This window comes from Nestor notabilis, unplaced genomic scaffold, assembly GCF_000696875.1.
Source record: "Nestor notabilis isolate BGI_N333 unplaced genomic scaffold, ASM69687v1 scaffold16349, whole genome shotgun sequence".
NCBI lineage: Eukaryota > Metazoa > Chordata > Aves > Psittaciformes > Psittacidae > Nestor > Nestor notabilis.
In genome coordinates this window covers 3,883-15,364 of record NW_009944256.1, presented here as the reverse complement: position 1 = coordinate 15,364, position 11,482 = coordinate 3,883, and the positions used below count along the sequence as shown (strand labels likewise).

General features: G+C 37.0%; 1 protein-coding gene across 1 annotated transcript in view; it reads right to left on the bottom strand.

Moving 5' to 3' along the window:
* LOC104411832 (iron-sulfur protein NUBPL-like) overlaps positions 1-11,482 on the bottom strand; it is a gene marked incomplete at its 3' end in the record, with an annotated part of 29,963 nt that overhangs the window by 14,705 nt on the left and 3,776 nt on the right. Inside the window, exon 3 of the mRNA XM_010022360.1 lies at positions 9,961-9,995. Coding sequence (XP_010020662.1) covers positions 9,961-9,995 — 35 coding nt within the window. The remainder of the gene's footprint in view (positions 1-9,960; positions 9,996-11,482) is intronic.

Genomic DNA, 11,482 nt, shown 5'->3' with positions numbered 1-11,482 from the left:
CAGGAATGTATCTGCAAGCATGCCAAATTTCCTGAGATTAAGAATAATGCATGCACGCTGGAGAAGAATATCCCTCAGTTACCAAGAAGGAATTTGCAAATTCAGCTACTGCTTCAAACTAAAAAGCTGATCTTTGTTTCAAGCTCATACAATAAATCTGACAATTTCTCAAAAAAAAAAAAAAGAAGAAAAAAAATACTTACTCACTTCCTCAAAATTCAGAAAGATGTCAATTTCAGAGATGTGTGGTTCAATAAAACAGTTGTCTTCAAAAGGAAAAACAATTAATAGATTCTCCAGTTTCTACAACTCATGTTAATGAAAGCACAAGTGCTCCTGTAAGCATGGTGCTTTCCACAGGATTATAGGAGAAAAGTCTTTTGGAAATTCTTTAAATCACTGGCAGAACCTCGCTAAAGATAGCCTAAGGTATGTTTTTTACTTCACCAAGCAATTCAAGTGTTAAGTCAGAAGAGTTCATGCTGCCTAAAAATAGCAGCTTATGCAGAAAGCATTGGCCCAATAAGCTAAGGTTTTGAGTTTTGATTCTCCCAACTATCCCTGCATTTGCAGTATGTAAGCATCCCTAGAACAGTAATAACGACCCTTCACTCAAGGTTTAATTATCTTGGAAAAGCATTAATGGCAGCTACCAAGGGATCTTTTAAAACAGGCTCAGCACAGTCCAGATCATCTCTTCCAGCATTTACAATGTTTTAAAACCCCAACAGACAAAATAACTTTCACACACCTGGATGCTACCACATGAAACTGTTAAACAGAATTACCAACACCAGATACTTCACATTCTGAGTGAAGTTTAATTCAGATTTATGAGTTAAAATAATTAAAAAACCCCAAATTAAACGTTAATACATTGTGCTTTCACCCATATAACCCACACCTCATGTAAATCAGCACATCTTTCAAAATACTAATGTATTAAATCAAACCCTAAAAAACATGCATTACATCAGACAAGGCAGAAAACATCTGGATAGAAGGAACAGATTACCGGGGGTCACAAGCAGCAGCAAAATGGCAACTTAAAGAAAAGAAGGAAAAAAAAAAGGTCCAGGATTCCTCTAATGTCCTCTGACATTATTTTGATATGCATATACATCTCATACCGGTGCTGAACTGGTTTTTTATTTAAGTAATACTAGTGTTACGTAGACAGAAATGCAGCACTCAAAGCACATCCGAGCATGCCTAATAAGTCTCCAGCTTCCAAGTGTCTTTCAGGACACAGCACACGCCACTGCTACAGCCGTCCTCGGCACTCTGCAGGAAAAGGATTCAGGTGCAACAACTCCACCATCTTCTAATAACTGCGTTTTCTCCTTATAAAAATAATTCTATCCTGTGTTATTAAACAAACAGCATTCCATCTTTCCAGCTGGCATAGCAATAACCAAGTTCAAAACAGCTGTTCTCAAATTAACATTTGCCCTTTTCCCTCCACCTGCCCAGCTGTGGAAAAAACTTTGAATCAATCTTCAAGTTTACTACACTTGGAAAATACTTTCTAGAGACCCATATTTTTGTTGCCCTATTGCAAGTTCTGAACAGCTTAAACTGACAATGTAACCATTCCCGTATGATTTAATTAAATACTTCCAGGTTACTAGAAGCTACTATATGAAAAAAACACACTAAACTAACACATGCAGGATTTTCAACCTCTTGATACAGAGTAAGATTCTTATCGATACTCCATCAGGCAGAGAGAACACAAAATTGGAAGTAAATACAGTACCAACACAAGAAAACACAGAAGTACTCTCTTGGTCTATTCAGCAAAAAGTACACTTAAACACTCACTGACATTCACATTTGCTTTTAAGGTTTCCCCTCTCTCTAGCTTAATGGTCTCTCCCCCTCAGGCTAACTACTGCTAGGATTTGCTCTTTCTGCAGTGCTGGTGCTAGTTGTCATGGTCTCACCTGATCATTGGTGAGAACAAGGCCACCAAAAAAAAATTATACATATACAGGATAAAGGACTGTGGTAAAGAACTATAAGTCTTCTTCATCTTCTGCTTTGACATGATTGACCACATCATCCTTTTACTTCACTACCATTCATTTTCTCAACAAGATATTGACTCGCTCAGTTAGACCTCTCTAAACATTTCTGACAAATATTCAGCATAAGATACATCTATATGATCACTGCATTTCTTACCCCAGTACAAACACAGTAAAGTTTTCATTCCAGTTTAGAAACTTCTCTCACCTAGTTTTCACAGTCACCAGGTATAGATACTGTATTTACAAGAAAACCAAATGCTTCATGAATAAAGAAGATATTCTTGCATAAATCCCTTAAAGATGAGAATTATACAGCTTCGTTTTGTGCATTGTACAAATCACAGGCATAAATAACCTCACTAAAAAGATCTTTTCCTTAAACTTCTCTTGCAAAATTCACAACGTAATTAAAGTTCAGTTTAGCCTCTGAACTTGGCCACTGCCTTGTGAGTGACAGATTTGCAAGATAGTTGTAATCAAAATTAATGATTTTCAAGCTCTGAGCTTAATTGTAATAAAATACTTTAGGGGGAGTAATTAAAATGAAGTTATTGAAGACCGCATTAGGTACAGTCCCTCTACACTGGCAGAGAGGTCTTATTAAAAAAAAACAGTAAATTTTGCCTCCTTTGTTTTTCCATATGCAGATTCAAAAATTATTCAATCACTATTGTTTGTATTTTTAGGCAGATGAGTTTTACTATACCTTGTCCTTGTACAGATGATACAGGCCCACGCTAATGACAAAATTATCCATATCCTTCCTCCTGTTTCAGCAAACTATTTCAGCAAACACTTAAGAGTTGTTTGGTCTCTCTGATACACCTTCTTCATGTAGGTTCCCTTTTTTGTCTTTCAGGTAATATTAACTATGAAATCAATTATGTTTTCCAGCAACAGATTTTTCAACCAAATGCAGCCACTTCCATTCATACATCACAGAGGACCTCTTCACACACAATATGGTGTTCAGAGGAGAATCTAGTGACATTCACTGACTTCTTCCAAGTTGCCAAATGCTTTATTGAGGAATAAGGCTGACAAAAGACTTTATGCCAACATAGAAAGAATTAAAAAAAAAAAAAATCAGTTCACAAAAAAGCTGCTATAAATAGTTGTTAATCAACATAGCCTACATTAGTGCTAAACATCTAGAGACTCTCTGACAGCATTAATTTACTTTTGCTTATCTTTTGTAAGACTTTTTTCCATACTTGGTAAGGAGTATATATATCCCCCACTGGACATTACTGGATATTTTACTTTGAAATAAACTCTGAAGACCACCAGAATTCCCTGGTGTTCAGCCTGGGGGGATGGAGAGACACAGGTTAATGATGTATCATTCTATATGGTGAAGGATTCTCTACATTAGAAACACTCCCAGTACTTAGCGCCTGCAGCCCATTCCAAAGACAGAAATTCCAGCTTTGCTAAGTGAAGGTGCCAGTTATTTTTAAAGCTGGTGATCTTAATCCATCACCAGGACTCTCAATTTACCCTTTTAATGTCATTATAGACTTAGAGCTAATCCCAAACTGCAAGCAGCAACACATGGGACAAAAGAGAACTTAAAATCAGGATAGGCTCTGGGTTCCTCATTTGACATACTGACACACTGAATAGCCATCTTTTAATCCCTAATTCTCTCTTTCAGCTGCACATTATTTAAGTGCCTAGCTGTAAATTGGATTAAAGCCAATAAAGTACCACTGCAGTTTTCTAAGTCTGTATCGTAGAAATGTAGACTTGTTTTAAACACTCACTCTTTTACTGGTTTAAAAGCCTTTTTCCTTCATATGAAGATCATCTAATTTTCTGCCAGCTATAGAACTTCTCTGTCACTTTTTCCACAACAGTCTGCAGTAACTCCTAGTCAGACTCCTGAATAATCAGACACCCAGAACTCAACCTCTTTTGGCTTCTTGCACATTATGTATCACAAAATCATAGAATGGTTCAGGTTGGAAGGGTCCTTCAAGAGCATCTAGTTCCAAGCCCCTGCTGAGGCAGGGACACCTTACGCTAGACCAGGTTGCTCAAACCAGGAATGGGGCACAACCAGGGATGGATCCACAACTTCTCTGCGCAACCTGTTCCAGTGGCTCACCACCCTTATAGGAAGAATTTCTTCCTAATATTTAATCTAAATCTACCCTCTTTCAGCTTCAATCCATTCTCCTTTGTCCTATCCCTAGATGCCCTTGTAAAAAGTCCCTCTCCAGATTTCTTGTCAGCCTCCTTTAGGCACTGGAAGGCTGCTCTAAAGCTCCCCAGAGCCTTCTCTTCTCTCCAAGGGAAAAAAAAATAAAAAAATTCAAGACAGCACAATTTTACAAATAAATTACCAAAATCCATAACAGAATCCCAAACATTACTACATCTCTACAAGACGCCTCACTGCTTTCACAGCATGCCAAATTATTATAAACATGCTCCACCTTACACATCAGTCTCTGACATCTGCACTAGGCTTTCAATGACTTGAAGACTTAGGATACAGGTAACTACATGCAATAATTCGAAAATATTTTAATAAAATGAATATATGCTTAATTTGAGGAATTTTATTTTTTTTTTTTTACTTTTTTAGTGGCCTGTGTTTAAAAATATTTTAAATTTCACTCATTTTTTACTTGGAAAACAGTACAATTTTTCAAGCTTCATTCTCTCATTTTCTCAGTTCATTTAGAAGCTTAGTTGTCATCGCAAAATAACCCAAATCAATTGTAACCTGCATCTTCAGCTTTATTGACACTTTTTAGTATAAAGTAACAAGCATGAACACCTTATCTATAGCAATTAAAGTCTTCTGATTCTCTAACCAACAAAGGTAAGGAAATCAAACCCTAATAATTAGGAGAGCTGCACAGAAGAAGGACAAAAAGGGTCAGAACTTGAACTTGCCTTCCTGCTATAATTATTCAGTGAAGGAGCCCATTATTGTCTAAATTATTCTAGATTTGTTTGTTCCCCCCATACGGAATTTCTTTCCTTACCAGAAAGAAATGTATATATATTGTGAGGCTATCTATTCATGCAGTAGTCAAGTATTATCCTGTATACAAACAGTTTAATCACAATAGCTAAATATTTGAAAAAAAACCGGAATGTAAGGAAAACAGGCTGAGTGGATTTTGAGTAGCTTCAAAATTAACGTGTGTTGTTTGATTAAATACGCAGTTTGAAATAATTAAAACTGATTTTATTATCACAACAGTGAATTTACATGAAGACTCTCTACATAATGTCTATGCTATAACTTACTATATATTTGTGAGAAACCTCTTAACCGTGTACAACAGGTTGATATCCATGTGTTTTCTGCTTCAAAAATAAAAACAAAACCTGCATTGTGACATTTTGACTGTGGCACTGTTTGAATAAGTGTTCTTCATGTAGCTAATCATCAACTTTCTCCAGCTTTATTTACATTACAAGACAATGCGTTTGCCTTTTGGTGCCAGAGGTTAAATGCAACCCCAGGGGGAGAAGCATCCTGCTCGGCCTCCTGCACTCCCTCTGCGGCCAGCCTGCCCTGCCCGCCTGCATGTGGACACAGACATGGATGGCCTTCCATTTAAAATACTATGTTGCTCAGCAACCAGTGGTTTGCTAGTGAAAATAAAGGCCACTCCTTAAGATAACTCACCCTTGTATTTTAAATCTGGCATTTCAAGTGTTGGTCCTGGTCTGCTTGACCCAATAATCCCCTGGCACGGAGTTAGGCTGGAATAGTTAGAACTGATGCCCTTAATCACGTGCCACCACTACTGCAGGCAGAAGCCACTTGCTTACACATACATGCTAATTTGTTCCTTATGGTTTTATTTCTTGCTCCTCTGTCCTTTGCAACATAAAAACCATTTCAACCTATAGGGAAAAGTGTAAATCTTCCTGGAAAGAAGAGTCAAAGGAAATCTGACTGGGGAGCTTGCCTCACAGTGACAGCACAAGCATGCAGCCTCCCAACTGGATTTGTGCCATCCTTAGTCATGCACAGCTGGTGTTTGCTCACTAAAATACTCTGTTCATAAACAAGCAATCTCTATCCTGTTATTGCTGCCATCTATTAATTCAACTTGTTTCTACTATAATAAATTGTCTCTGGCCAGGCAGCTTTCATAAATAGTCATTCTAGTCTGAATATGAATTGTCCTGGCATGAAACCCAAAAATTCTTCCCAAGTGCTCCTAGGGGAGCTGCTAGTACATCAAAAGAATGAAAAGAATCAGCTGTCGAACTACGCAAGCAATTAAAAATAGGACACAAGGGTAAAACTTTTAACACAAAAAGAACACTGTATAGATTTATAGGTCTTGGTACAGGCCCAATAGCTTACACAATTCTTAACTAATCCATCTACAACAGGTAACCCAGGGTACCAAAAGCCTAGTTTTCCAGAAAGGGATAAGACGCTGCCCTCTAATGCAGACTTGCTTCCCTGGCTTTGCATCAAAAAAAAACAAAACAAAACTCCCCAAAAACCTACTTTGTCTTGGATGTGGTATCTAGGCATCTAAATGAAATCCTGTCTTGAATTATTTACTCTGTAACCATGAGGCAAAAATATGCCAAACAGACTGAGCACCAGCATGCAAGACTTGAACTCCTGAATTCTAATCACAGCTCTGCCAACAACACTGTGTGCCAGTGACAATGTCCAAGGCTCTGTCGATGCCTTCATACTTCAGACGATCAGTGTAACTGGAAAAGCTTTCACATGAAAAAAAAAAAAGAGAGAGAGAGAAAAACCTATTTACGTAAACAGTGGGGTTTTGTTTTTGTTTTTTTTTTTTTTTAACTATTTTAAGTCAACTTGTAAAAGAAGATGGAAGGAAGCTTTCCTTTATCAAGAGGACAAAATATTCCTTATGCTTTGACTGTTAATCTTCCTTTTTATGACATTATCAAACAACAAGATGTCACAGCTGTTACTGAAAGCAACAAGAATCTATTCTAATCCAATCTCCTCTGAAAACATATTCCACAGATTCTCCCTCACTAGAAAACATTGTTCTTGATAGCCTGTGACCTGTAATCTTAGAAAAAGAACACTTGAAAGATCAGAAGACAACATTATTTTAAAGTCATTTAGCTCTGGTATATACTTAATTTGAAAATCTAGTTACAAACATTGAACTTGTAACAGAAACAGACTTTATCTAATGAAAGAAGCACAGACCTGTATTGTCATGGTGACCTACCTCTCTTCACAAGCCCCTTCATTCCTCCTTTAAGCAGTACATCAAGAATCAGCTTCTATAAATCTGTATTTGCCTTATAAGAGACACAGGGACTGTAATGATGCTATAATCTACTAAAAGCAACATAGAATCACAGAATCACAGAATAGTTAGGGTTGGAAAGGACCTTAAGATCACCTAGTTCCAACCCCCCTGCCATGAGCAGGGACATCACACACTAAACTATGTCGCCTAAGGCTCTGTCCAGCCTGGCCTTAAACGCCTCCAGGGTTGGAGCATTCACAACTTCCTTGGGCAACCTGCTCCAGTGCCTCACCACCCTCACTGTGAAGAACTTCTTCCTTATATCTAACCTAAACTTCCCCTGTTTAAGTTTAAACCCATTACCCATTGTCCTACCACTAGAGTCCCTAATGAAGAGTCCCTTCCCAGCATCCTTGTAGGCCCCCTTCAGATATTGGAAGGATGCTATAAGGTCTCCACGCAGCCTTCTCTTTTCCAGGCTGAACATTACTGCTTCCTCAGAAAGAGGTGAACTTGGAATGGCAATGAAGGGAAGAGAAACCACATGAAGGTGATGCACAATCAGTAGTTATCAAAAGTAAAATGAAGAGGTCCATTGCTGCATATCTGAGGTCAAAGAAATCCACTATAATTTTTTTTAGGAGGCACCAATGGACTCCCGAAAATAAGCTCTGTATTTATTTCACCATAACAAAACTGAACATTGCAATGATCCCTGCAACTCAGAGCACTGGACAATCCCAGCCTGAACCAAGGTCCCAGAGATATTACTTTCATAACCCTGACTCACAAAAGTAGTGAGCTGTAATCAAGGGGAGTATGCAAATGAACACACCAGCAGATTCAAGCCTAAAGGTTAAACATAAACACAACATATGTCATCATTACATTTATATATATATATAAATGCATGAACAAACATAGGGTTAAGCTTATTCAATCCACCTTAATTTTGTATTCTCCAACCTGTAACTACATCAATGCACAATTGCACCATGGTAGCAGCTTGCTAGCTTGTGACCATCAGTGCATGCAAGTCACAGCTATTTCATCAATTTCAGGTGCTCTTCGCTGATTAACTTCCTCCAGATGATGGCCTCCGATTTTATACCACTACATAATCATAACATAACTGACTAGCTTATTCTCTGTTTATTTAACTTCGCTGGCTCAATTTCATTTAAAATTATTTCTCAGCCCCTGATTTTCCAAATAACTCCAGCAACAACCTCTTCAATCACTCTAGACTATGGTCTCTCTTATTTGTGTGCTTTACAAGTGTTTTAATGGGCTACTGAAGCAGGGTATCACATTATTTTGTTTAAAGACAGGTGCTTGACTCCTAGCAAAGGGCAGAATCACAAAACTTGGGTATGTCAGAATTACTGAGAGACGCTTTATCTAAATATAAACAATGTACAAAACTGGATGTTTGAAAACTATCAGGCAAATTCCGAAAACAATTAAGCCGGTACAGAAAGTTATGTGCAATTAGTTGACATGGTTTCCATAGAGCTACTCAATGACCCTGCCACAACACAGATCTCATTGCAGGATCACATTTGTTCTGTAAAAGTATTACAGCAAATGCCATGTCTTAAAGTTAATTAGAAGGAACCATTCAAGCAGTTTTGCTTTTCAAGTTGATAGATTTTTCTCTGAAATCAAATTACTCCAGCAGCCTATTCAAAACATAGTATCAAAAACTGTGAAATACCAAGATCAGATGCTATTACAAAGAGTACATATTTCATATAACAGCTTTAAACACTCTCTTCTTATCAAGTATGACTGAGTTTATGGACATTTTTTTAAATCTATTAAAAAATTCCTACAGCAAGTGTGCAGATCGCATGTAAACCTCACTCCCTCTACCCGTTGTTTTCTTTTACTCATCTTTTACAAGAAAAAGATGCTACCTTTTAAGTACTTGAGGATACTTTCTATTTAATTAATGCTTTACAAGTACAAAACCTGCATTATACACTACACCCTTAAAAAAAAGTGAAGCTTGCTTCTGAGTTTACCTCTGTGGCAATAAATGTACACAATGGCACTACTCCCAGTTTATAGCAGTGGGTGGACATAACAAAGAGCTATTGTTTTTACACTTGAATGATTCCCGCTGTCCATTTATAGTCCAAATAACAGTTTGAACAAAACCAAACTGGATAACAATATTTTCTCACTCAAAGAATGTATTTCCAAGCTTTAGGGAAGATACACAGCTCTTTTTTTCCCCTCAGCTGTTTATTTATAAAGCTGATTTACACATTAATTTCTCCAGAAAAAGTGAATCTTTAGAGCTGTAAAAAATGTTTTGGATACCATCCAGCACTTACTCATATTTTTTCCAAGTCAGTGCTCTGAAGTGATAGAATTTAATTATTTATTATGTGTGTCCAACCTGCACAAACATCCTCTACTATGTCTACACATCCTTGCAGAACTGCAGTTGAACTTAGAGACACACAAGAGAAAGGACACAGACAAACACAGATGAAGGATGAGAGCTACTAAGTCATTCATGGTACTGATAAAATAAAAACAAATAAACTCAAAGGTCCATGAAAACCAAGTAGAGAAATTAACTGTCAGAGTACATACTTAGATTTAATGTATGCGACTGCCCCCAGCAGTACCCATTTTAATTATGACACACATGCTTGTCTCACATTAATTAGATGTTCACCTACCGGATCATTTGCTGCTACGGCGAGGGCTATATTTACTGCAAGAAAGAGGAAAAAAAATAATTAACTGCAAGAAAACTTGATTCCTAAATATTATCATTGCTATCAGTGTTATCACTACTAACAAGATAAAATATAAATACATCATACTTACTTAATCATTGCATTCATCATCTTGGCTCTTAGCTGCTTGCACCTCTACGATATTGATAGTTTACGTGGCAACACCTGCATCTCAGTCTATGTTTGCTAACAGGCTAACAGACTCAAGCTCATCTGCAGCAATTTGCAAATTCTGTGTTCCTAGAGTACGCTGCAAACTAAAAATACAATTATTTTGCCAAAGGATAACATTAGGAAACAAAATATTGAGGTACCCACTCCACTTTTGAAAAGTAGGCACTACTATAAAATAACCCTCCCAGCAGTAACCTTCACCACAGCCTCTAGTGAGCTTTCTTGAAATTAGAAATTAGGGAAGTATTGACCTAAACTATTAAAGTACAGTGACCAGGGACATGATCATACCCCTTTTTTTGATTTCTTGTGACATATTAAACATAGATATTTTCTGGAATAACGTGAAATGCTTTCCACTTGATTTTTATGTCAGAAGACAAAATCTCATTTACCCTGAAAGCATCCATAACAACTAAAGAAACAGAAAAACAGGGCGCAGCAATTAAAAAGACTGTGAGTTTGTTTACAGCTTTTAAATTTCCATCAATACTTACCTCCCATAACTAAAAAACACACATAAGAAATGCTACCTTTTAATGGCTCATGAGCTTCAATTATGCCAAATATAGCCAAACAGTAATTGTTATAATTCAAGCGGGGGGGGGGGGTTTTTTTAGGGGGAGAAAAGAAAAAAAAGGGAAAAAAAGGGAAAAAAAAGACACAAGAGAAAAAACATCACACACACAACTCTTGGGTAGCATCTTTTGCTTTCTTTACACATTGCTGTGCATCAGCCTACAGAGACTTCTAAGAAAGGTAAGCTGAGTCAGCCTTTTTCTATGGAAGAGTATGAAGATGCTGAGAACAAGCTGTGCAGCCAGATTCCTAGCTTAAAAAAACTTGGTATTGAGAAAGATAAGTTCCTTTAAACAAAATGGTAAGAAGGTTAACAAAGAAAATCTCCCTAAGAGGCACACAGCCTCTGTTTACTCCTAGGCTGAGAAAGCATATAGATTTTATTCTTCAGCTTGCTATTTAAACAGATGCTTGATTAACCATTCCCTGAATCGATCAGTGGAAAATTAATCCTCTGAAACTTGGAGACCAATCTACAAATCACAAATAACGAGAAAAAATAGCAAAACAACAGTAAATAAAAAAAGGAAAAAATAAATCAACTGCAGCTGATGTCTGAAGAGGCACAAAGGAAACAAGCTGCTCCACACACTGTCTTAAAACCATTTTATGCATACATCTTCTCTCTATAAAATTATCATAGGTGAAAATTAAAGTATGATCCACAATACTTCTTCAATAAAAGATATTTTGTTATCAAAAGGAAAAA